This window comes from Triturus cristatus, chromosome 9 (genome assembly GCF_964204655.1).
Source record: "Triturus cristatus chromosome 9, aTriCri1.1, whole genome shotgun sequence".
NCBI lineage: Eukaryota > Metazoa > Chordata > Amphibia > Caudata > Salamandridae > Triturus > Triturus cristatus.
In genome coordinates this window covers 679,587,879-679,615,630 of record NC_140592.1, presented here as the reverse complement: position 1 = coordinate 679,615,630, position 27,752 = coordinate 679,587,879, and the positions used below count along the sequence as shown (strand labels likewise).

The 27,752-nt window shown below is 46.1% G+C and overlaps 1 protein-coding gene across 2 annotated transcripts in view; it reads right to left on the bottom strand.

The window, feature by feature from the left end:
* The window catches only part of SYVN1 (synoviolin 1), a 255,107-nt gene that overhangs the window by 140,590 nt on the left and 86,765 nt on the right, over positions 1 to 27,752 (bottom strand). For both annotated transcript variants that reach the window (XM_085625760.1, XM_085625761.1), the window contains exons 6-11: positions 27,094 to 27,197; positions 18,173 to 18,299; positions 11,173 to 11,272; positions 9,577 to 9,642; positions 8,576 to 8,692; positions 1,274 to 1,419 (exon numbers count right to left, since the gene is read on the bottom strand). In XM_085625760.1, coding sequence (XP_085481886.1) covers positions 1,274 to 1,419; positions 8,576 to 8,692; positions 9,577 to 9,642; positions 11,173 to 11,272; positions 18,173 to 18,299; positions 27,094 to 27,197 — 660 coding nt within the window. The remainder of the gene's footprint in view (positions 1 to 1,273; positions 1,420 to 8,575; positions 8,693 to 9,576; positions 9,643 to 11,172; positions 11,273 to 18,172; positions 18,300 to 27,093; positions 27,198 to 27,752) is intronic.

The window sequence follows — 27,752 nt, the reverse complement described above, 5'->3', positions numbered from 1 at the left end:
CGAGATGGCAGGGACTAAAGGTTGTGCTTCACGTTGCTTTCCCCCCACCAAAAACCTTTTGAAATGTTCCCACTGGTTATCCACCCAAAGCAGGGGTGTAAACCAGGGCCTGCAACTGCTGAGGCGTGGGGGAGGCAGGCCTTTGAAGCTTCCCTCTTCGAGCACTGGCCCATCCTGGTGAAGGAGGCATGACACCTCAGGATGTGCATTGTTTCTGGTCTCAGAGAGCAAGGGCTCTCTAGCCAGGGGTCCAGAAACATGTCTGGTGGTGGCTGGCTGCCTGCCAATAGCCGGTCAGAGACCACACAAGGATTGGTAGGAATTCAGGGGGCACCTCTGAGGTGCCCTCTGGGTACACTGGGCAGTACATCCCACACTGCAGTTAGTGTGGATTTATTGAGAGGAGTAATTTGATATCAAACACTCCTATATGAAGTGAAGCAATCATGGTGCTGTGGAACTCGAGTTGTCGAGTTCCCAGCTCATGTACTCTCTATGGCTTTACTGGTACTTACATTTTGGGAAATGGTGCCCCAATTTTTAAGGACACATCTGCTCATGCAGATATGCCCTCACCTGGAGTATAGTGCACCCTGCCTTAGGGCTGTGAGGCATGCTAGAGGGGTGACTTACCTATACTGACAGGCAGTACTAGCTGGAATGGCACCCAGGCAGGGTGCCATGTCAACTTTGTTGTTTTCTCCCTTACAAGGACATGCAGGCTGCAAGGGCAATGGCATGGTGCCAGTGAGGGCGGTCCCAAAGGACCGTCTGCAGGTCCCAGGCACTAGGTACCCAGGGTACCATTTACTAGGGACTTAACGGAGGAAGAAGTACCAATTGGAGGTTTGTTTTTGGGAAGAAACACTAGCATAGGGGACTTGAATGGCAGAGACCCTGTGCACCACATTCGAAACATCAAAACCAGGCTGAACGTTTGGGGCGAACCATGCAAAAGAGGCACTTTCTCACACTAACACAGACGGACTTTCTCAGTTACCTCATCATTTATTTCATGGTAGCAGTGTTAATACCTAGGGACAGCAGCACAAACTGCACAATACCATGGTCTGTTATGATTGTTCATTGTTGGGTACCCACACTGAAGGGCCATGGTGCAGCACCACCAGGTATTAACAGAGGTATTAACAGGAACCAGCACTTCAAGTTCTAATGTGCAGTACCACAGGCCATTACATATGGTGCTGTATAGCCAGCCATTTGCACTACTTTTCTACAAATATAAAAACAAAATGTGGTGGTTTCTACTCACAATGTGGTGCCTGGGGTATCGGTGGCTGTGGAGCTTGCTCCTGCTGCTCCGGTGCTTGCTGGGATTGGGCAGGGACAGTAGCATGGAGGACGTCCATGCGGCAGGTGGGGCAAGTTTGCTGACGCTGGAACCAAGAGCGTAGGCAGCTGGAAAGCGATGAGACAATAACAGTTTTCTAACCAAGTTTACCTACAAGTGGGCATGACCAAATTGAGAGAAGCACTGCAAATGTTTCATCCATCAATGGATTAAACTGAAATGACAGAACTACCACCTTTGCACAGGAAGTACAAGTTACTACTTGTGTAACGATAAGAGACATTAGTTAGTGATCGATTTCTTACCTTTAAATATCCCCAGGCATCAGACTGGATCCGGAAAGTTTTTTGTAGCAGTACCCCTGCGCGTCAGTAGGTGGCGTCGTGCGGCTCCGCGTCCGTCACTGGCGTCGTAAGAGCCGAGATGACGTCACGGAGACTACTTAGGTGCCACCCATGCGCGCTGTGACGTCAGTTCTGTACACGACTTTCCGCGCCAGGAATGCAGAGCCATGCAAGAAACTGACCACTGGTGCCATGAAACTAGGGCCCTGAAAGGGGGATGACCTTAACCCTAGAATCAGTTCACAGAACTGGGAGGATACACTAACTAACATCTCTTACAGATATATCGTTACGCAAGTAGTAACTTGTGCATCTGAAAGAGACACGTTAGTGATGTATTCCTTACCTTAGAATAGATACCCCAGCAATACCAACCCCGGTGGTGGGTCTGCGAATAGATTACACCAGAAAGTCACGTAGCACGGAACGGCCAAAGAAGCCGTCTCTTCGGACCTGACTGTCAAGGCAGTAATGCTTGGTAAACGTGTGCAGCGAGGCCCACGTAGCTGCCTGACAAATGTCCTGCAAGGGGACACCACGTCCCAAGGCAGTAGTGGCTGCAGTTGCCCTGGTAGAATGGGCACGCAGCCCCACAGGAGGCTCATTCTTAGCCAAGGAGCAACATGCTTTGATGCACAGAACGACCCACCGAGAGATGGTCCATTTGTGCACAGCCCAACCTTTTTTGGCGCCCACGTAGCCAACAAAGAGCTGGTCATCCACCCGGAACTGCTGTGTACGCTTTAGATAGAAAGCGAGCGCATGTTTTGGGTCCAGACGGTGGAGCCTCTCTTCCTCCCTCGAAGGATGCGGAAAGAAGGTAGGCAAAGTAATGGTCTGCCCGATGTGGAAGGGCGTGACCACCTTTGGCAAAAAAGAAGGACGGGTCCTTAACACCACCTTGTCCGGATGAACAAAAAGGAAAGGAGGTTTGGAAGAAAGAGCCTGGAGCTCGCTCACTCCTCTGGCAGAGGTGATAGCGACCAGGAAAGCCGTCTTCAGAGTAAGAAGACGCAAAGGACAGGTATGAAGGCGCTCGAAAGGAGCGCACATCAGATAGGTCAAGACAAGGTTTAAGTCCCATTGAGGCATTATAAACGGCACGGGAAGAAATGTGTGCGTAATGCCTTTTAGGAAATGGTTAACAACCGGGGACTTAAAGAGAAAAGGCTGATCTGGAAGCCTCAAAAAGGCAGAGATGGCCGAAACAGAACCTTTGATAGTGCCCCGAGCAGAGCCCTGCTGGGCCAAAGAAAGAAGGAACAGAAGAACTTCAGAAAGAGGGGCAGAAAGGGGATCCACAGCCTTTGCTGTGCACCATGCCACAAACTTGTTCCACCTGCAGGCGTATACCGTTTTAGTGGAGAGACGCCTGGCTGCCAGAATGACATCACAGACTTCGGGAGGAAGAGCGAAAGCTGTCAACTGCTGCCGCTCAATCTCCACGCATGGAGGTGGAGGCTGGACAGGTTCGGGTGGAGGACCGTTCCCTGCTGCTGCGACAGAAGATCCTCCTGAAGAGACAGACAGATTGGGGGATCAATCGCCATGCTGAGTAGCTCGGGATACCATACTCTTCGTGCCCAATCCGGAGCCAAAGGTTGACTTGGGCCCGGTCGTGGCGAATCTTCTTCAGCACTTTGGGCAGAAGTGGTATAGGCGGAAAGGCATACAATAGACCGCAATTCCACTCGCGACAAAAAGAGTCGCCGAGAGAGTGCCGCCTTGGAAATTCCAACACGCAGAACTGCCAATATTGCGCGTTCTCTTCGGTGGCGAATAGCTCTAACCAAGGCTCTCCCCACTGCAGAAAGAGACCTTGCACCACGTCTGAGTGCAGACGCCATTCATGATCCAACAAGCACCAGCGGCTGAGTTCGTCCGCCCTGGCGTGTTGCAGGGATTCTGCTTATGCACAGAACTATGCGCAGGAAACCAGGACCTCAGAATTGTGGTGTACCAGAATCTCCCCTCAGAACCAAGAACCCCTATCCGACTAGATTAGTGTCACATTCGTTATCCGAGATTTAGCTAGGCGGTCCCAATGTATAGACAACCCAGAACAAGCGACTTAGATACTCTCAGGAGTGGTGGGAATCCGAAAAACCCGTTGGTAGCTATATATCAGTCCACAACAGAATAACAAAGACACAGTAAAGTTTAAAGAGTTTATTTTATAAACCTCGCGTCCTAAGATGCAGTACTTTGGCTAACACAAGCAGACAAATGGTTAGGATCAGCACCATCAGCATTGTTACAATACCATAGAAAATGAAAGGAGCAATCATAATAATAATGACAGTGGAAAGCGACCACCCTCCTTTCTCTAGCAACTAATAAAGTATTATTAGACTAATAGATGGTCTCTTAGGCTTGCATGGGGGACCCCATACCTTATAGATCAGCTTAGTGGAATCACATCACAGGGTCAGCTAGGCTCTCTCCTGCAACAGCTCTTCGTTTCGAATGTAACAGAAAACATGCTGCTCTGTAATATTAAAGGGCTCGTCTTTCAGGTATTGGCAGCTGTATGTATGTGATGGCTAAGAAGTGGTACGATCAACCTGAACACAAAAACCTGCACCGTCTAGTGACCCAGACTCGTTCTTTACACGGTGTACAGACCAAGGTCACTGCTCGCTGTTAAGGATGTTAAACAACAGACGGTTCTCATGTGAAGCAAAGTCGAGTCAGCAGTTCTCGAATGAATAACATGTAACAGTGTCGCGTGCAGAAGCGGCAAGGTGGCTTTCTAACAGCCGTCGAGGTTATGCTAACTTAACGTTGTACATAGGGAGTGGTTAACCCATACTATAGGCGTTCAGAGAACCTGCCAGGTGCTGAACCACCAAGGTGACGCCTTGATGTTCCAGCCATATCCAGAGGCGCAGAGTCTCCTGACATAGGGTCCAGGACCCCACCCCGCCCTGTTTGTTGCAATACCACATGGCGGTGGTGTTGTCCGTGAACACCTGCACCACACTTCCCCGAACAGAGGGAAGGTATGCCTTTAGTGCAAGTCGGATCACCCGTGGCTCCAAAAGGTTGATATGGAGCCTGGACTCCGTCGGAGACCAGAGGCCTCTGATCTCCACCTCTCCCAAGTGGCCTCTCCATCCCAGGAGGGACGCATCTATCACCACTGCGTGCTCCGGTTGGGGAAGGGAGAGGGATCTGCCATTGACCTAATCGCGATTTGTGAGCCACCACCGCAATTGCCGTGCATTGCCCTCCGAGATCTGGACATGATCGGACAGGTTGCCCTGATGTTGCGCCCACTGGAGCTTCAGTTCTCACTGCAGAGCCTGCACATGCCATCTGGCATATGTCACCAGCAGGATGCAGGAGGCCATCAGGCCCAGAAGCCGGAGGTTCATCCCGACGGAAACCCCGGACAGACACTGAAAGATTGGAATCATAGCCTGAATATTCCGGACTCGCTGCTCGGGAGGATAAAGCGAAACAGCGTTGAATCCAGAACCGCTCCAATGAAGGGGAGCTTCTGACAGGGACTCAGGTGCGACTTCGGCACGTTGATGAAGAACCCCAGCAAATGCAGGAGGTCGGCCGATGTCTGAAGGTAGTTGACGACTGCCTGGGGCGAGCCCGCCTTTAACAACCAGTCGTCGAGGTAAGAGAAGACTGTAATCCCTGACCTGCGCAGATGAGCTACGACCACCGCCATCACTTTCGTAAACACCCGAGGGGCGTTGGTAAGGCCGAAGGGGAGCACGGCAAACTGAAAATGCTCCTGGCCTACCGTGAATCGCAGGTAACGCCGGTGGGCCGGCAGGACGGTGATGTGAAAATATGCGTCCTGCAAGTCCAACACTACCATCCAGTCTCCAGGGTCGAGAGCAGTCAAGACCTGAGCCAGAGTCAGCATTTTGAACTTTTCCTTCCAGAGGAAGCGGTTGACGTCCCGGAGGTCCAAGATGGGACGCAGACCCCCATTGTCCTTCTTGGGGACCAGAAAGTAGTGGGAATAACAACCACTCCCTACTTCTGGCCCAAGAACGCACTCGATGGCCCCCTTGGCCAAGAGGGCCGCAACTTCCTGCCGGAGAGTCGCCAAGTGTTCCCCCAACATGTGGTGGCATGGCTGGAGGGGTGGACTGAAAGGGAAAGGAGTAACCCTTGCGGATGATCTGCAACACCCACTTGTCCCAAGTGATAGCGAGCTATTGGGGGTGGGGGGGGATGGGGAGGGGGGATGGCGAATCCTGCCACCAACTGGCGTAGGGTGCTCCACAAAGCTTGGATTAGGAAGGTTTGGAGGTAGAAACAGCGGGGGCGGAGGTGGACTGCCCCACACGCTGATTCCCAGACCCACCCTGCGGAAGCCGCATCTGCGCCGAGGCTGGTTCTGCACAGGCTTGCTGAAGGAACGTGCCTGGGCGCCCCTGCCTTGGCCACGAAAGGAACGAAAACCAGGAGTGGACAGGGTCTTCGTGGAAAGACCCAAGGACTTGGCCGTGGACCGTGAGTCCTTAAAATGCTCCAGAGCACTGTCGGCCTTATCGCCAAACAGGCGAGTGCCATTAAAGGGCATATCCATGAGCGAGCTCTGGACATCGGGCGAGAACCCAGTAGATCGCAACCAGGCGTGGCTACACAGCGCCACAGTCATAGAAATCACCCTGCCTAACGAGTCAGCGGTGTCCAAACCACACCAAATGGCGAACTTAACCGCATCCTTACCCTCAGCAATCGTCTGGGAAAGTACAGCCTGGACCTCCTCAGGACACTGAGGCAACACCTGAGCAACGGTATCCCACACCGCTTAGGAATAGCAGCCCCAAACTGTTCCAGCTTCTTAGAGTCCTTATCCGGTGGAGCCGTGGGCAAGGCACACTGCAACGTCGAGGCTTGAATGACCAGACTCTCAGGCGTAGGACGAGTGCTCAGAAACGCGGGGTCACCAGGCGCCGGGCGGTGACGCCTGGCGACATTCTTATCCACAGGGCCCCCCGTGGCCGATCACGACCAAGACGTCGGTGAGGGCGTCATTGAAGGGAAGCAGTGGCTCCGACGAAGTAGACGCCGTCTGGAGCACCTTGGTGAGGAGGTTAGTTTTGAGGGCCACCGCAGGAAGCTAGAGGTTGAGGACCTCAGCAGCCCGACAGAGCACCATCGTGTAGGAAGCGCCCTTCTCCATTGTAGGCGGGGAGAGGCAAACCCCGGATCAGAAGAGACATCGAGGTCACCAGCGTCCTCCAGATCGTCCACCCAGTCCTGCTCGGAGTCACACTGATGGGCAAGAGGGTCCTCGGACCCCTCCCAGTCATCCTCCACCTCTGTTGCAGGAGGAACCGGCCACGGCGGTAGAGCCAGAGAAGGGACAAACAGCGCCAGCCGGGGTCGGGCCGGCGCCGTGTCCCAATGCGGATCCCAGGCAGGAACGAAATGGTCCTGGAACCGGGGCAAGAGCGGAACGGACGGCACCCACTGCGGCACCAGAGGCGGAGCTGGGGCTGGCAGCGCCAAACCTCGTGGCGCCGGGGCCAGAGCCAACAGCGTAGGATCCTGTGGCGCCGAAGCTGTATCCGCCGGGCCAACAGGATCTGGACAGGGAACCGCGGGCCGCGGGGCCCGAGACCTAAAAATGGCGGGCCATGGTGGCAAGAAACTCTTGCACCTGTTCGGGAGTCGCCGACGGACCCGGTTAAGGCAGGTAGGCAGTGGGACTCCCAGGCCCCAAGGGAGCCGCAGGGGCAGAACCCCTGTCCCCCTTGGCCGCATCCGAGGACTGACGGGGGGACGTCGGAGAGTGAACGCGCTTCTTCGACTGCTTTTTGTGTCGTCGCTTACCAGAATCCGAGGGCGAAGACTTGGAGCCCGAGGAGCGACAACTGCGGCCCCGCGAGCGGTCCCGGGAACGGTCCCTGGACCTGGAGCGGCGTTGGGACGAGTGCCAGACCTCCAGCAGTTTCCGGCTCCGCTCCCTCAAGGCCTTCGGGGCCATGGCCCAACAATCCCAGCAGGCCCGGGAGTCGTGGTCAGTCTCCAGGCAGTAGAGGCAAACATCACGGGGGTCCGCCACCGACATATTGCGACGGCAGGCCCCACAGGACTTAAATCCAGGCATCCCTACGTGCACCAGGAGAAAAAAGGGGGAGACAAAAGTCTCAAAAGAGTAGTCAAAAACTGACTAAGGTACGTGCTCTATCCGGATCTGCGCTTGCTGGCGCGGAAAAAGAAAGAACTGACGTCAGCGCACATGGGTGGCGCCTGAGTAGTCTCCGTGACGTCATCTCGGCGCTCACGACGCCAGTGACGGACGCGGAGCCGCACAACGCCACCTATCTGACGTGCAGGGGTACTGCTACAAAAAACTTTCCGGATCCAGTCGGACGCCTGGGAATATATTCTAAGGTAAGGAATCTATCTAAGAGCAAATGTTTCCCCTCACACAGCAAGCCTACTCTAGCAGCTTTGTAAAACCTGTTCGTTTCTGATCCGAATTCTGCAATGTTTTCACACCTGCCTGCGTAGGCCTCTTGTCCAATTCTGTTTCCAACACAATTTTATCTGTGATCTCTGAACTTAACTACCCTTTTCTGTTTCAATGGCAGCAGCCATCCTTCCTGCCATGTCAATTTCTACCTCCCATGACACTATCTAGCTTATCTTACACCTTTTCTTTACGATAGTCACAGCCACAAAGACTTCTTCACCGAAACAACAAGTAAATTTGAGCCATGCTGCTCCTGCTCTGAGCTGGATGACCGCCCATCTGCATCTACACCGATTCTTTAAATTTAACAGTTCAATGAGCATGTGGGTTAAGCACCCATTGCCTAGAGATTTCCCGACATGCAGTACACCAGCAATCTTTAGTAGACACATGTTCAGCAAGTTGAAAAAAGGTGCAGTACACATGGCCAGTGCCTGTGGAAGCAAGGCAAAGTCAGCTCACCTGGTATGGAATATGTGGCTGCACGGTAGACGCTTAGCCCCTGTTACCATCTCATCACGACAGATGATGCAGATATTGTCCACAGCCTGAAGCTCCTCCGGCGTAGCATCAGGGTACCTGAGAGGAATTGAAAAGTAGAACAAAATCAAACTGGAGAAGTAAACCAAACTGATTAATCTTCGGAATACAGTGAAAGACGTTCTAAGAAGTAAAGGTGTATGGAAAATCATGTCCTCCTCCAGAAAAGGAGATTCTGGGACAATCATATCAGGAGACAGTATTATAATATGCAACATTTCAATAGGGAAGAAGCCCTAGAAATGTTGAGAACTGTTCTTGCCTATGGATCAGCCTTGTGAATAGGGTATTTCAGTGTCCAACAGCATTGTGGGGATGAAAATAGTGGATATAAGATCATCATGCTTGTACATTCTTGAAACTAACCTATTTGATATTGCTCACTATTTTCTACTAAACTCTACTTTCTGGAGCACTGCTCCTTTTCAAACAACCCTTAACATCGTTCTGGAAAGTTTACCTATACAAGTGTAAGGAAATTTATCTGTAAGTTTATCAATCTCATGGCACTTTATACAAGTAGCCTCTCTAAGTGCATGTTGGTAGTTTATGCTGATTTCATCTGTACAATTTGCAGATACAAGCACAAGGGACATAAAGCAGAAACAGGTGAGCAAGGTCTAGGTTTTTGATTCTGTGTGAACATGTCTGTGCCTGCCTGTACACAAGGGTCTGAGAGTGCACATGGGAAGTAAGTACCTGTTAGATCATTTAGAACTCAAAGTCATTGATAACAAGTGTGAAGTGCAGGCAGAGAGCTTATGTTTATGACCACCAGAACTACAGTCAACGTGTAAATCAAGGGGAAACTGCCAACATTTGCCTGTGGTGAATTAGAAAGTTTTACTAGCAGAGACAAACCCATCCAAAATCTTTTTTTGCAGCTCAAAGAGCGTCTGTTAAGGGCACAAATTGCTACTCACAGTGTGTTCATGTTACGTATGGCACGCCTTGACATAATTGCATCCGTCACAGCTTTCTTAAATTGCCTGCAGACAGAAAAAAACATGCACTTTGGTCTCTTTACTGCTTAAGACCAGCTTTCTTCTGAGCATCCCTTGCATGTGATATTTTGGAGTAACTTTTGAAAGGTCAAAGTTGCTTTTTAATTGTGGATGGTTGCACAGCTTTGCAGACTATGAAAAAATAGTACGGTTCTTGCATCACCAAGTCTTTTTGACTGCAAAACACAGGTGTGTACATACTTAATATATTGAACAGTAACTTGTGTCAAACTACCTTTTTTATTTAGGAATTTATTTTATCACAATTAAAATGCATCTTGACAGCTACGGAATACCTTTTATTATTGAAAGTTAATATTGGATACTAAAAAGATGCACACACAGCTGGTGATCTGAAGAAGCTGTGTTGTGTTGACCCGACACTTTGCCAGTATTGGATATGGGGCCATCACATATTGATATGAACAGCACACTGCGTTCCTTTCTTGTTAGCATAATTTCCGGATATCTGCTCTTTTTCCTAAAACTGTTGTGTAACCATTTTCTTAATACTGTGAAAAAAATTGTTTCACCAACCATTTGGAATGATATAGGTCAAAAACTAAACCGTTTACTCTTTCAGGTAACTTTTTTTAGCCATTGAGGTAAAAATTTACTGCGGCATAAGTACATATGTAGCTTACCAAAGTCAAGTTTTTTTCAGGCATCTTCTTTTCCTATTTTCTTTTTTAGCAACCACCTGCAGTGGTTTTGATTTTAACTTTCCTATAAAGCATCAATTAAAAACTGAGTACACTGTGTAAAAGTACTCGGTTCATATGGATTGATTTCTTTGACACACACTTTGTATGTAAAGGCTTGGTTAGAGTCTACAGCATAAACCCCTTAGCATCCTTGTCCTGTTATCTGCAGAATGGCCTGAATACTATGCATATACAGATATCACATCAGCACTGTTTTCATGTCTGCAGAAGTCAAAAGAGAATGCTATGGTCCAGAGTGAGACATGTATGCCAGAATATGTATGGCTGGTGGACAATCTCCAATGCTTATTTTTCTCTCTACCACCATAGGCAGCTAGGTAAGGGATCTAGACTCTCCTAATGTGAGGTAAACTGGAAGGTTGAGAACTGGCCACTAAGGCCTGATTCCAGCTGCAATCAATAAATCATGTATTTAGGACCAATTCCGCCAACACCCCTAGGATGTGGAACTGCAACCCCCCAGTCATTCAAAAAGAAGCACAACACTCATCTCTTCAAGGAACACCATTTCCCTATGAAACAGGAACGCACACATCTCCTTGCAAACGACCACGAGTCAGATCCCTAGGGCGAGCCCTTGTAAATGCTGTGTTGCTATATAGCTATGGTTGTTCTACAGAAATACCCTTACATACATACACAAATACCTATTGTATCCTTGCTTATGTCTTCGACAGAGAGAACAGAATTTAGAAAAAAACATTTGCAGCTAACCATGTAGAAGGTGCCTGATATTCATCACTATTTTGAACTGAGGTAGCAGGACATCCTAAGCTTGATGACTTCTTACCTCATCGCTAGGTACATTGGCCTGATGGCAAAAAGAGGGAAGGTGTGAACTTTAATCATGATGGTCATGAATGCCATATACAGCAGCACTTTTATAAACCCTGTTGGTAGAAACAAAGAGGAGGAGATCAGTATAAAAGAAACGGAAAAACGACCCTGTTACTTTCATCAATAGTTCTAGTATGCAGGAATTTTCAAGATAATACAATGCAAGTTGTTTGCTTTGAGAAAAAGGGCCCTAGAGTAACCAGTAAAACCTTAAGCGAGGGGGCAAAGTGGAAAACAATGTTACTTACCCATAGCAGCAGCAGTTCTGCATTGATAGAGCAATTCTACTAACTAAAGCAAACCCAGTTGGGAAGATATAACTCGGGAGTACTGCTGTAGTTTGAAACACTTGTGTACTTGAAGAAGAAAGTCTCATACGGTTGGCAACAACCATGCGTTAATGGTTGAGAAAATCAGTAAGTAGAATAAATGGCCATAAGAGCCAAAGAGGTTTTTCTTTTCTTTATGTTGTGCCAGTGAGTCAAAGGCAAACTTAAGAGAAGAAAACAGTCCATTTCATGCCATCAGATGAGAAAAGCCATGACCTGCCAGCTAGGCACACTCTGAGATTCACGGAAAGCTACTAGGTGAAAGTCTAGACTTGGGACTTGAATGTGTGAAAAAATCTCAATAAACGCATTAAATACCTGCATGCCAGTCTCCCTGACTGGCCTATGGTAGTACAGAGAAACATTAAGCTCTGGGGAATAGTGAAGTACTTTTGTTGTCTGGACAGAAGACCGCATCTGAATTACCAACTCTTTGCAAGCCTCCAAGTAACTTGATAAGCCCGAGAAGACTTCCCAACTCATTGTGTATCATCAGATCATAGCGGGTGACTTACAGATGTGAAACGCACTTCCTCCGTAAATGAATTACGGGTATTTGGATCAGAAGACAAGTCTTTAAATGGCCCATAGTTACAAAAGGAGAAGGTGTGAAGCGGACACCTACTTTAGTGCATTGAAGTTCATTTTGCCTCTACTGCTGGGCTCTGAAACCGCATGATTTGTTTTTAACGTTCTAGAGACTAGGACGAGAGCAAAGCACAGTGCACTGCATGTCCTGAGGGTAATGAGAGCCAAACAGACTGTAAATGTGTACTTGAAATGTAGCACAGTATATGCAAGAAGCATGCTTGAATAATGAGGGGAAGCAGACATGCAGAACAGTAACCCCAAGCAATTCAGTATAAAACACTATGTAAAATAACATTCTTGCCTCTGCTCGTTGATGACACCCAAAATGATTTTAAAACAACTGAAGAAGCCTACCATAGTCGCGGCTGTAGGGTCATGAAAATTGCATCAGAAGGACTTATTACATCAAAATTAAGCTCTATTTTGGGTAATCGCAGGGTTATATCACCAACCCACGTGACTTCTGAAAATGGTGCACGCACTCAGATTTCAATACTGGTTTTGACAGTTGCAAACAGTACTGAGGATGATCGTGGATTGGAGTAAAATAAAACCATAAGGGTAATTTGCAATACCCAGAACAAACATGTATCTCTTGTGAAATAGAGGGATCACAAAATTTAACATTTTTAAGTAAACGATCAACTCCATTCATTGTTATGAGGAGCATTGTGTAAGTAACACAAGCACACTTACTAGACCTTCTGAATATGAAGTATAATGTCTTTCATAAAAGCAAATATTGCCTACTTAATCTGCAAGGAGAGCAAGCCTGTAGATTCTGATAGGAAACCAAAAACAGATTGCTGTCAAAACAGCACAGATGATCCCTTACTTAATCCTATTCTCAAAGGGCTGGTTGAGACTGGCGTCAGAATAAATACAACATGATTAAATTGAAGTACTTGTACATTTCTGTTGCATTGATCTTGGTCCTCACTCAGTTCAAAGCGGATATGAAATCCTGGTTTGGCTGTTACGGGCTGAGACAGTGTTGGTAGGATTCGTACTTTATGAAAAATCACTTCCCTACTGAAGGGCCCCTTGGAAGAGTGAGCAATTGCTGAACCAGACTATTTGCAGGGACAGTGAAACGTAAAGCTGCTGCGAAAATGACAAGGCCCTTTACGTGTGGAATATTCTTCAACCGTAATCACTGAACGAAATGAGCAGAATTACTTCCAAGACTGCATCCTCAATGAAAAAGGCTCTAAGAGCAGTGCTCCTTTACAGGATAACAACGCAAACATACTGTTAAATGGCTTAACTTGGGACGTTTCATTTTCTTGAAGTGAGAATCATCTAAAAGCAAGATTTAATAATTTCAAACTGTAAACAATGAGATAGATGCTGCTGAAGAATTAAAAACATAAATCTTGCGGCTTTGAGTATGGTGCACTATCAGTATGCTAGCCATTTCAGGGGCTTGAGGACTCTCTCAGACATACTTTCTTCTTAATTCTGAAAGCAGAAGTACTTTGTAGACATCATAACAACCTCCATTGGGCCACAGGCCTCACAGGTAGCCTTTTACCAACACTGCTTTGCTCAATGCAATGTAGTCATATCATGCTATAGTTCCCTTTTTATGACCCAGTCTCATTTGAAACCATTGTCTCGCTAGGTGTCCAATGTTTGAAGCATGGGTTAACATGAACATGGTTAACCTTACAAGTGTACAATCTGGTGCCTTTTTTAATCCAGAGACTATGATCTCACTGGTCCAAGTACAGCAAAGCTTATAAACATGACCTTACAAATTGTTGAGGTACTGCAGCTGCATGACTTTCCTAAAGTTTTATCTTTAGGACTTACGGAATGCACTCTTGCCATTTGTAGACTTAGTCCTGTTCTCAGCAGTGAGGGCACTGGAGTACATTCAAAGTCCTTGGTAGAAGCATTCAGCTTTGGACTTCTTCCAGCAACAGATGATGGAAACCAGCACTTTGTAAGTGCAACTATACATGAAGCATATCTGTGTCATGACCTCGGTCAATGTCATCATCCTCTTCAAGCATTACAGCCGTGAAGCAGTGGGCAGTCCAGTATCCTAGCTTCGGGTATCCTTTTGACACCAAGACACATGCCGAAGTTAATGCCACACACTAAATTAAATGTTCGGGTTTATCAACATTAAGGTGAATGACCATTTGCTTCTTCAACAACTGATGACCGCTATCTGAATGTTGCAAAACCAAAGGGGACGATGGACGGAGTGTTGAACATTGCAAGCACTTACCCCCAGTCAACTGATCTGGGTTTAATCCATCATCATTCTTTAGCTCACTCCGCCACCCCAGTTCAGACATGGCCATATGCAAATCAGTCTGACCCTGTGCCTCATGTGAACAGTCCAGCCCGAACTGCCACGCCATGTCTTCCCTGGACCGGAAACAAGCATCCTGGAACCAGTTTCTGGCTAATCAGCCGCCATCAGCCAGGCTAGCTTGAATCCAGTGGCAAAGTGAGCAAGGGACCCACGTCTGGGCATACCCTGCCAACTTAGGGGAGTGTTGAACATTTCAAGCACTCACCCCGTCTACTGATCTGGGTTTAATCCATCATCATTCTTTAGCTCACTCCGCCACCCCAGTTCAGACATGGCCATATGCAAATCAGTCTGACCCAACAGTCCAGCCCGATCTGCCAAGCCATGTCTTCCCTGGACCGGAAACAAGCATCCTGTGTGAATGTTATCGGGTCCCTACGATGTTTGACCTCTTTGCCTTAAAGTTTGACTTCAAGGACCATCGATGTTGAGGGCATCTGTAGACAGCAAGAATGTAGCTCTTTTGAGGACTGAGGGAGAAGGGAAAATGGTGGGCAATCACAGGGGGAAACTTGAAATATCAGGTACAGTGGAAATTGTGGGGTGGTCAGGGATTGCTAGGAATTAAACCCTTCAATAGTTCAGTTACTGGGCAGATCTCCAAAAAGTAACTGCATGGAGACAAGCCTTACAAGGTCATTAATAGGTTGTCGCATTTTTTCGTCAAAAGCCTAGGACACTCAGTGAAAAAAATCAGATTTTATACTAAGAAAATACCCCTACTAATCCCTAGTCTCTATTGCAGGGACTTATTTCAGTGACCCTACAGAGTGATGCATTTTGGACCTGGGAGTTCCTTAGCTCTCTTAAAGCAATAGCGTAATTGTTCCTCTTTCAGGGTCTCTATGTCCGAAAAACACTTTTCTCATCATTAAAAGGGCCGTAGTTGATATGCACCTTTTTACAGGCATGTATGACTCCTACACAGACAGCTCGCTCTTTGGAAACTGACCCGCACTGTGGGAGATGCAGTTTCCTCTATTTGTTACTGTTGGACTTGGCCCTTTTTGCAGGGTCATCCCTGAACATTTTGCCTTCCTCCTATATTTTTTCTGTTGTTGGCTGTTTTATGACTCTGGGCACTTTACCACTGCTGATCAGTGCTAAAGTGCATATGCTCTCCCTATTGTAAATTGATGTATGAATCATTGATTTCATGATTGGTTGGTTTGGTTTACCTGTCACACCCTTGTACAGTGCACCAGGCGTGCCCAGGGCTTGTAAATCCAAATGCTGCTGGTGGGCTTGCAGCACTGGTTGTGCCACCCACAGAAGCAGCCTGTAAAATGTGTCTAAGGTCTGCCATTGCAGAGTCTGTGTGCATTCTGGTACTGTCATGCTGACTGGGCAAGTGCACCCACTTGCCAGTCCCTAAACCTTCCCTTTTCTTCCTATCAGCCACCCCTATGGTAGGCCCAAGGGCAGGGTGCATTGTAAGGATAAGGTAGGACATGCCCTGGTGTGTGTGGCATGTTCTAATAGTGAATTACAGCCATTTTCGTTTTTCACTATTGCAAGGCTACCTGTTCTCTATAGGCCAGAATGGGCAGTTTGATTATTACATCTTATAATCCTAACTGACTCAAGGAACATCGTAGAAATTCGAATTTAGTATGCCTGAACTCAGAATGATAAAATACATCTTTTAGTGAGGTTGGTTTTAACATTCTGTGTTTGAAAATACCACTTTTAGAAAGTAGGTATTTTCTTGTCTAACCATTCAACCCTGCCTCTGCTAGGCTGTGTATTCCTTGTCTGGAGTTTGAGTGACAGGGTTGGTGAATTCCAGAAGACAGGGTGAGGTAGCCCAGTGGTGAATAGAGAGATCTTCATCTAGATGGGAGGGAGGAGTTGGACCTGGGACCTGAAAAGGGCTGTGCCTACCCTCCACAATGCTGGCTCCACCTCCTGTGGTGCGTTTGATGTCTCTGCCCTGCACTCTGAAAGGAAAGAAAGAGTCATGTAAACAATGTGCTCCAGGACTGACCAGAACTGGTTTGGACTAGGCAAAGGCCCCTCTGCCCACGGAGGACAAAGGATTTGGGGGTATAAGTATTGGGACACTGATCCCAAGAAATTAGATCACTTGGGGAAACAAGAAGAAACCTCTGGTGAGGAGAGGAACCAGGAAGAAACTGAGAGACTATCCCTGAAACTGGGGGATTGGCCTGCAGGGTTTGCCTACTGCCAAAGAGAGGAGAAAGGAACTTTGTGTTTACTTTTGCTCAAATTGTGAAGGATCTCCAAGGGCTTGGAAAAGAGTTTGCCTCCTGCTGAAGTCTCAGGGACAACAGACTTCAACCACCAGCTCCCCAGAAGTCTTTGGAAGCGCCTGCTGCTGTTTTGAGCCTTCTGAGGGACTGCGTGTCGCAAAGAGCTGGAAGCCCGACTCACGGAGAAGAAGCGTGTCGCCGTCGCAGCCGCTGCCGTCGCATCTTAAATGACGCCGCTGTAGCTGTCGCATTGCACCGCATCGAGAAAAGCGCCTCGCACCCACAGAGAAGCGTGCCGCCGTCTGAACTGCTGCAGTTATCGCATCGAGCAGAAACGTCTCGCATTGCTGGAGAGAAGTGTCGCCGGCAAAGCCGCCGCCGTTGCATCACTGGAAAAGGGTGCCAGCACTGCAGCTGACGCATCGAGCCGAGCTCTCTCGCAACATCGGAGTTGCGTGCCGCATCAGGAAGATCTTCACGTCTTTATTTCTTTGCACCAAACTTTCATCGCATCAACATCGTTGCAACACTTTTGTTGCCCTGCGTGTCGCATCTAAAGGTACATTGACTTAAAGTGTCGCATTTAAGAACTAAAGAGAACTAAGCTAATACTACCATTTAAAGCAACAGTATTGTGGATTTTTGCCGTTTATGGTCTTGTGGTAAATCTATATAAAGAATACTTATTTTTTATATAAAACGTGTGTGGTGTCCATCTGTAGTGTTCACTTGATTACTGTATGTGTTCACAAATGCTTTACACACTGCCTCTGAGATAAGCCTGTCTGCTCATGCCAAGCTACCAAGGGGGTGAGCAGGGGTTATTTTAGGAGTGTACCCCTTACCCTGACTAGCGGCGAGGGGCCCTATTTGTCACAAGTGCATACCTGTGCCAAATAGAGACCCCCAAGTCTAACAGTTACGAACAAAAAAATTGCCAACAGAAGAAAGAAAAGAACATTCTGTTTACAGCAGATACTGAAAACGCTAGATTGTTTCGTGTTTGTTCACTAAGTCTTTACACAATTTTTACAGGCATAGAATTTAGCCTTTTCCTAGAGTGCATAAAAATGCACATCAAATGTCTAATGCCGAATAAGATAATTTTTAAACCCTAAATTAAAGAAACCTAGAATAACGGGTGTGACCCAAAGCAGGTTAAGGGAAGAAAGAAAGAACAAATATTATTTATGGAAATTACATTATTACACATTTGTTAAGCCTATTCACAACTGTTACCAATTGTTTCAGATACAAAATAATAATCACAGGATGATAAAGTAGCTACCCAGATAACATGTGGTCACTATGGAAGCCAAATCTGGAAAACAGTTCTTCTGGATTAAGTAGACAGCTAAACCTGCTAATTGTGTAAAGGAATTTCCCACATGGTTTACATGATCATGTCTTGAAATTGTTTCAATCCCTGCCAACCGAAAAAGGAAGAGCAAGCTGTTGCGATCCATTTATGGCAGCAGACACAGGTCTTACCTGTGAAGAGCTCAGTGTATAGCATATAGACTGCCTTGTTGTCCCAGGGGTTCTCAAAAAGCAGGTCCACAGAGTGCAGCATGTACTTTATAAAGACGGTGAGGATCATGGTCATCAGGATAGCATACTGTCAAGAGCAAACGAGAGGAGGAAAAACGGTTAACTACCAGCATTTTGAAGGGGAAGATGCGTAATACTAAAACAGTAGCTCAGTAAGACTGACGTGCACTAGCTATAATTTCTTGTTGATCATTGATACCAAGCAGATAGGGCAAATAAAATGTGACACTCGTTCAATGTTATACGCAGTCAAAATGTTCTATTGAGAGGTTGTGTGTGAGCATAAATATGTGCATCTAAGTACAGCAACAGAAGTAGCTGCTATAGTATAAAGAAGGTGGACAGAGACACATGGAATCCAGTAGTTTAAGGGCAGGATTGCGTTGAAGTTTAGAAGTGGTCCCTGGGACAAGAAGCAAAGATGGCGGTCTGCTGAGACCGTAGCCGAGACGTGTTTGAGAGCCCGTCCAAAGCGGTGTTGAGAGATAGCGGATGATGCCGTAATATTTTAACTCTGGATCATTGAGAGGCCAAGATAGAGGATGTTTATAGAAATACGATGGCAGCAGGTGCAGGTGGCCGAGTAGAATACCAAGCAGAATGCCCTGCATATTCGAGGCCGCCAGGCACAGCTCTATTCAATCCCGCGGGACCGGCGGAAGCTTACCTGAGGCTGCGAGAGGTAGCAGAGACGCTGACTATTTGGACCCGCCTCCTCCTGCTGTATGTGGAGAAGGCGAAGGTGAAGGAGCTCCCGAGCGGCGTGTTCTGTGTTTGCGGTGCAGAGCGGTCACGGCAGCAGAAGAGGCGCGAGGCAATGGCTCACAAAATCCATCATAAGGCAGCTCAGGTGATTGGCAAGCCGAAGCCGGTCCGCCCGGCTGTGGAGATAGAGGAAACGGCCTCGCCAGTTACGCTGAGACGGCCACGCCGAGGACAGCTGCAGTCATCAGAGGTTACCGACAAAGCAGCGGCGGAGAAAAGCAGAGGTGGGGCGGTGAACAAGCCTCGTCAACCTATTCGTTCTGTTGCCGATATGTTGAGGTGGACCGGTGATAGCATTGGAGTAGGTGCCGGAGCTGAAGGCGACAAAGTAGAGGGTGACACCCGAGGAGGGCCGCAAGCAGAGACCGGGACTGGGTCCAGAGCGGATTCAGGAGAGGCTTTAGGAGAGATCGATTTGGTGTCTCAAGCCAATGGTATGGTGAGCAGTCCTAAAACCCCTATCGTAACTAAAAATTCTAAACAAGGGGGGGAAGGCTTAGAGGCTACTATACCCAATTCTGTTAGTGTGCCTGGTTCCATAGTAGATCGCAGCACCCATGTACCCTTGTTCGGATTAACGACACATACTATACTTGAGGTAATGGATGTTGGAGGCACAGCAGGCAGTGGAGGGCTGAACAAATTAATCCCCGATCTGGTTCTGGAGAACGATACCTCCCTTTCTGTGGGGGGAGCAGGGTTCCCAGGGATCCCAGATGCTCAAAGTACCTCCACAGCGCAGATAGGGAAATCTGGTCCCACGGCACAGCAAGGGGTACCCCAGACAAATAAATCATGTGCACAGTATAAAGATTATGGGGAAAAAATACATAGTGACATTTTTTTTTCTCTCTCGGACGAAGGAGGCTGGTCAGACACGCAGTCAGGCATCCCATCTATTGCCAGCAGTAGTCAAGAAGAGAGTAATGACAGTGAGGGATCGAGGGAAAATCGTGATGGTGGAACAGGTCTAAAGACTATAAAGAGGCTGAAAAAGCAAGCTGGTGAGGAGGAGCTGGATTGGGACTACAGTTACCCAACGCAACTTACTGGTTTAAATAAAGAGATTCCAGGTGCTAGCCCTGCACCCCCATCGTTAGATGCCATTCTTCAAGCTAGAACTATGCATCGGGAGGAGACACGCGTGGGGGGACGCAAGGTGCAGATCGCCCTAAGAAAAGTTCAGGGTGTGGTAAGAAAGCTGTCTAAGACTTGTAGTGCAATGGGGGCCCGGGTAACAGAGATGGAGTCGCGAATTGCAACAGCAGAGGAAGAGATATCTACTACCGTGATGAGAAACAAATCCCATGAAGCACAGTTGGTCGACAAACTGGAAGCTTGAAGAATTTGAAAATCGCCAGCGGCGAAAAAATCTCCGAGTATTAGGCATTCCCGAGGGGGTTGAGGGGGGGACGGGGAGGAGGGGGGGGGGGGGGGGGGGGGACATCCGGGAATGTATGTTGACCTTGTTTAAAGACACTCTCCCAGAGCTAAAAGACTGGAACTGGCCCACAGAACTACAACATGTGCACCGATTTCCTTTTGAACAGAAACAATCTGGGAGGGAGGGAGCCTTCCCTAGGGCAGTTTTGGTCTATGTGGGCAACTACCTACTACGGCAGCTGATATATGAGAAGGCTAGACCAGAGGCAAAAAGAGTAAGAGGAGATATCTCATATTTTGTACGCCCTGACTACTGTCACGCTACGGTTGAGAGGCGTGGACGTCTTCGCCAGCTTATCAAATCATTTCAGGATAAGAATGCCCAGGCCTACTTGAACAACCCAGCAAGACTTAAGGTTATAGTGGGGGGGTCAAGTGTATTTTTTCTCATCAGAGATGAGATAGCTAAGGAGTTCTTGGATAGCTTGTAGATTATTCTGCCTGATTATCGTATTTATGTAGTAATGTGAAATATTTGTATTCATTAAGAGTGTGAGAAGGGTATAGGAACTGGGTCATACGGATGGATGGGCTCTCGAATCTGTGCTCAGCGACCATCATTACAGACCTTGTCTGTGCTTCACCAAAAGGGTGGGGGGGGGGGGGGGGGAAGAGGGGTGAGGGGTACGGGGGAGGTGGGTTTGGCAATGGGGGGGAAAAAACTGTTCAAAAAAAGAGCATGACTCAATAAAAATAAGTTTTTGGGAAAGGAAATAAGGATGGAGGAAGCGAGGATCAGTAGTCATTCAATACAGCACATTAAATGTGGGAAGAATTGGAAAAGCAGTAAGTCGGGACAATACAATGTGAAATTATGGGGAGAATAACGATTTGCACGATTAATGTAGCAGGGATGAATGACAGGGTTAAGAGAGAGCGCCTCCATAACTATATTAGATTATTAGATTATGATATAATATGTCTTCAGGAGACACATATCCCTAGTAGAAGTTTGATAGATATCCTGGGTTATAAGACCGTGGTTTCTTCATCCCAGACCTCTAAGATTAGAGGGGTGGCTATATTGATGAAATCAGCACTAGGGTTGGTTAAAAGAAAGGCAGCTGACTGTATGGGTAGATGGGCTCTGGCTGAATTGGAGGCTGAGGTTACAATAGGTACTATATACGCGTCTAATCAAGACGATCCTGCAGTTTTGGAGATACTGGAAAGTGAATTAGTGGGTTGGCCTACCCCTGTAATCCTATGCGGAGACTTTAATATATCTATAGACCCGGCTAATGATTCTCTACATGGGTTAGGAAAGACAAGTTATGGGGGCAGGAAGCCCAAGGTCTTTAGGGCATTAACATACCTAAAAGAGACCCATGGTTTAGAGGATGTATGGAAAAATCAAGAAACCTCAGGATGCTGGATATACCTATTTTTCCAACCCTCATAGCAAGTATGTGAGGATTGACTATTTCTTTATCTCTAGGAGCCTGGTTAGTGATGTAGTCATTAAAAAACTCCCTAAGGCAATATCTGATCACAACCCCCTGATTATTTCGTTGGAATTATATGGCTATTTTAAAAACAAAAGAAGCAGATGGTCGTTTGATAAAAGATTTTTGGTTAACCCCAAATATGTTGATCACATTAGAGTATGGGCACTAGATTTGTTTAACTGTAATAGATTCAGCGCTTGTCTAAACACGGTCTGGGATACCTTTAAAGCTACACTTCAAGGGGAGACGGTGAGCTTTGTAGCAGCGGAAAGAAAAGCTCAAGCAGATAGAAAGGAGGCACTTATGTACCAACTCATACAAGCAGAGGAAAAACATATAAGGGAGATTGCAGAAGGAAGAAGGGTACCTGAAACACATCAGCAAATAATGACCCTAAAAGCTGAACTCAATAGCTACTTGGCTAAGGAAGCTGCAGAGAAATATTTTTCAATAGGAAACAAAGCTTTTGAAAATGGAGAGACTGTAGGAAGGAGATTGGCCTTCATTACTCGACAGAGACAGCCCCAGAATTTAATAACCAATATCAAGCAGGGAGACCATATTATTTCAGATGCAGCAGGGATTGTAAACGAATTTCAAAAATATTATCAATCACTTTATAAGAATAAGGAGGAGGCTGAAAAACCACAAGAAGCCGAAGCATTGTTGAATAAAATAGCGGAAATAGATTTAGTGGGAAAGCTAGGAGAAAGTGAGAGAGCTGAACTTGAAAAAGAGATAACTATCGAAGAAGTGGATTTGGCATTGAATGAGTTAGCAGCAGGTAAGGCCCCTGGCTCAGACAGATTACCCCTGGAGATTTATAGACTGCTGAAGCAAATTATTACCCCCCTAATGTTGGGGATTTATTTTTAGGCATCCAGTATAGTGGAGTACCTCCAAATTCTTGGAATGAAACGGATATCATAGTATTCCCCAAGAAGGGAAAGCCTCCTGACACCCAGTCATCATATCGTCCAATATCTTTGATAAATTCGGATAATAAAGTGTATTCTAAGATCTTGGCTAACCGATTAGGGAGGGTCATGGGTACCTTGGTCTCCCCCTGGCAGCATGGATTTGTCACTGGAAGGGACACGACGGATCATGTTCGCAGGGCAATCACGCTTTTTGACATCATGGCGGCAGGGGGAAGGCAGATGGCCATGATCCTCCTCGATGCGGAAAAAGCATTTGATAGGGTGTCATGGTCGTTTCTTTGGGAGGTACTTCGTTATAAAGGCCTTGGCCCTAATATCATAGGAGCCATAAGAGCAATGTATGATAAACCTACGGCACGGATCCAACTTATGGGCTTGGAGTCAGGGAATATTCATATTTCTAGAGGAACGAGGCAGGGGTGCCCCTGTTCTCCCATATTATTTGCTCTGTACCTAGAACCGCTGCTGACGAAGATGATGGCTAGTGAGAAAATCATTCCAGTTACAACGGGGGAATATGAAAGCAAGATATTCGCATATGCGGATGATGTAGCAGTAATTACGACCCATCCTGTAGAAGCCATCCAAGAGATAGAACAGTTAACGGAAGAAATTGGAGCTTTATCAGGCTACGCATTGAATAAGGGGAAAACGATCTTTGTCTGTACGCAGAATTTAATATTCAACGATACCAGGAGAACAGATAGAGCAGTGTATTTAGGGGTCTGTATTTGCGCCAATATTAAAGATACTATGGAATGTAATTATGAGCCCCTAATTGAGTCGATCGGAAAGGATCTTCGGCGGGTTAATAACCTACATCTAACACTTATAGGGCGTGGCAACTATATAAAAATGAATGTGCTTCCCAAGCTGCTTTATCTTTTCCGTTCTATATCATTAGATATTGAGGAATCAATTATGAAGCAGATTGAGGCTATAATATCTGGATTTTTGTGGCAATATGGAAAAATAAGGCGTTCTTTACAATATTTGTCGCTACCCTTAGACAGAGGTGGTCTATTAGGGCCAAATATTAGGCTTTATTACTATGCTACTTCTTTGCAACAGAAGGCACCAATATTTTCACCCGCTAGTATTAATATATCGAATATAGATGTTGGAGTACCATCAACTTTCGAGTTATCAATGGGAAAAGCACATAGGAAGCTTTGCTTAAAATATATGGACAGAGGGTTTTATAAACAAACCAAGTTACAGACAATTCAAGGAGTCTGGAAAATCTGGAAATGTGCGATCAATTTGATGGCAATTCCTAAGCTAAATTGGTATACCCCTTTATGGGATACGCCAATGCTTTCTGTTTTATCAGGAGATATAGTTAGTAAAAGGTGGGGGGAAAAAGGTATAAACACAATTGCAGATCTCTGTGATCAACAAGAAGTTATAACTTTTCCAGAATTGCAACAGAGGTATGGCTTACCAGGTGGTCACTTCATAAAGTATTGTCAAATAATGAGTTGTATAACAACAAATCGATCAACAGAGAAGGTTGGGGATAAAATACCACTACTGAAAATATTGAGCAAGAAAGAAAGAAGCAGGATTGGTATATACTATAAGTGTTTATTGGAAAGAATTCTGGATGACTTAAGCAAGAACGAGACAGCCTGGGCCAATAAATTAAATAATCTGGATATCGACAAGTCTTTTGCCCTTTCCAGGCATATCTTTTTAAGTACCAATTTGAAGGCCCAACTGTACAAAACGGTTTAGAATCTATATTATACCCCGGCAAAGCTGTATAGCTGGGGAAAAAGAAACGATGACAAATGTGCTAGATGAGTGGAAGGGCCGGCAGATCTTAAGCATATGTTATATGACTGTAATAAGCTGACAGATATTTTGAAAGAGATATCAAGGTTTTATGGTGAATTATTTGGTCAGCCTTTGGTGATGACATCAACCTTAATGATTCTAGGATATGATTGCTCCCTGGGCTTGGATAGGAAACAAGTCTACACCCTATTCATAGGGGCAGCAGTGTATAGGATACTTTTAACTGCACGTTGGAAAGACACGGAACCCCCAAACTTTCAAATGTGGTGGTCTAGACTGTTGGGAATATACAATCAGGAAAAGGCCCTGAATGCGTGTAGAGGGGTACGAGGTAAGGTACGGGGGAGGGAGGTCTGGGCATATATCTCAGAATGGTATAGGGAAAGGTTGGGGATTGGTTAAGTAACAACATAAGGTTAGAGGGTCACCTGGCTGCATTATAGGGGTATATTCAGAATGGACTGTGTACTGGCTATTTTGCGTATCCATACATATGTTTTTTCTACCCCCAAATCCTGAAGCCTTGAAGCCTGAACAATTGTATTGTATGAAGGAAAAAGTTTTGTGCTCTTTCAATAAAAAAAAAAAAAAAAAAAGAGAAACTAGAGGAGAGGAACAGACAAAGGAAAGGCCCACTTAAAGTACTAGAAGAAAAACTGCAGCAGCAGCTTGAGGAGGAAAAGAAGAAAATGCAAGAGAAAGTGAAGGAGAGGGAAAAAGAATTAAGAATTAAATCTGCAAGTGGGAATCTGCTGAAAAACAATAAACATGAAATTTTGAAGCAAGAAAATGAAACAGGAAAGGAGTCATGCTGTCAGCTTCAGTATCCGCAAAATGCAAAGTATATGAGACAAGTGACACCAGAGACAATGACAGAAAAAGAGATCATGGCAAATCGCATGCAACAGAATGTAGTGGAGGAGCTACAACAAACAATTTCCAAAGGACAGACGCTCAACTTTGAAGTTCGAGCAAAAAGCCAAGATGAAGCAGAAGAGACAAAATATTTAGGCAAACACCAGCAAACATTTCATGCAAACACCATGATCACATCTGATAATGCTGAGAACAACGAGAGTGAAACAGTAAACAGATATGACAAAACACAGGAAGAGAAGAGTCAAGAACAAAAAGTAAAACATACTTCACATGTAAGAAAATTTAAATATTTTATAAACACTTGGACTTCCGGGATCCGAAGGGTTGGTAATGAAAATTAGCAATGTCGTAGGAAATAGAAAATCTAAGGGAACTCAGCGGATCTGTGGTCTTTTATCCAGCTCAAGAAGTGGGGAGGGTGAGGAATAGCTAGAGGGACGGGGTGCCAAATTACATATTCGCCCCACAATTCCTGTAAAAAAGAAATCTGGCGACATGGCTCCCCGCAGTTACTGATTCTCATAGTTCGGTAACTTTGGAAAGTTGGTGTAATTAACAGGCTACACTCCTGGACACCCATAATAAGGCCCACAGTGGAAGCGCTCAATGAACAGCTTGGTATGGGTCAGAAATAAAACATTTTCACAACATTGCAGTGATAAATGCAAAAAAAAAAAAAGAAGTTTAGGAGTGAGGATGACTAAAAGTTACAGGTAGATCCCCAAACTATAATAAATAATTTGCTGCAGACCACGATCAAGCTGTAATAACTGAGCTATGTGCACGTTAAGTGCTCCCGTAGTAGATGAATAATGTGCATTCTCAGACCTGTGTGAGGGTCTCCATACAAAAAGGGGAACTATTAGTCAGGATAAGGATTTATTGGCATTACTGGTGTGAATCTCACTGCTTAGGGAGAAACCTTGCAGGATAATAATATATTGAAGTATTTGCCTTTGTGGGTCGACGTTTAGGAACAGAAGTACTACAGATAAGTTGTGCAAGTCTCGATACTGGAAAAAAGAAGGGCAGGGTTGAAGTATGGCAAGTGGGTGGAGTGTGCCCCCCCCCCCCAAACCGAGTAGAGGACTAATAAGTGTGATAGAGCATTGCATGAAGTGCTGTTTTGAGGATTGAAGTGCACCACCAGGTCTATCTACTTCAAAGAACTAAAATAACAAAAGTGCAGAATATCAGGTGTCGAGTCCACTGTAACAGGTGTGTGGTGATCACTCTAGTGAAATAGCACAGCATGATGTGAGGCAGGACCCAAAGGATTTTTTTGGGGGTGGTCCAAATTAAAAAAAGGGAGGGACTTTCAAGTTATTTTAGAGGAGCGAGTTGTAGGCCAAACCTATTTGTTCAGATACACTACCAACTTTTGGAGTGAAAACAAATCTGATACCATAAAACTGGGCTCACAATTGCAGAGTTTCTGACAAGGGTGTGGTGCAGAACCTGGAGTTCAGATCACAGAAAAGGTGCTGTGTGCCAGCATCAAGTGACTGATATAAACGCATTGGGCTGCACAGTATATCAATGTGCAGGGTTAAGTATGACTATTAATGTAAGGCAATTTGCTCACCTCAAAGCCAAAGACCAGCTGGACAGAGGCTCCTCGGGCGAGGATGCTGTAATAGGCATGTCTGACAAAAAGAAAGTCCAGCACCTCCAGAAGGAGCACAAGAGCTGAAACAAGACAGAGTAAGCAAATCAGAGAAATATGACAGGCACCATGTAAAGAACACTGCAAAATTATATATCAAACTCGCTAGGGCTGCATGCTTAACACATTATGTGTACCTGTGAAATGCACATTCACATCTGGTTTTCTTGAAGCTGATTAAGATAGGTTTTCTCCAGTTACACTCATTTTATGAGGCTGAGTTCGCTCACTGGCATTCAAGCCTGTAACAGGGTGTTAAACAGAGATCCCTGCAGTCAATGGATTAATTAATCCACTTTCAAACTCATAGCCTCAAACAGGATAACATGGCTTTTATTGTGACTATTACTTCTGAGGACAATGCACTTTAGTGACTGGATTGGATATACTTCTATAGCTGTCAATTCCAAAGCTATGCGTGCTGGTGCAGCACATACACATGTGCATCTCTGACGACAGGAACTGTGTCTGTGCATATGGGTATCTATGCCAGTTTTAAAAATCAAAGTAGGTTATAGACCAATGGCAAAAGTGTAAGTGAGAGGACCTTGTTGGGGCAACCCTTACAAACGAACAAA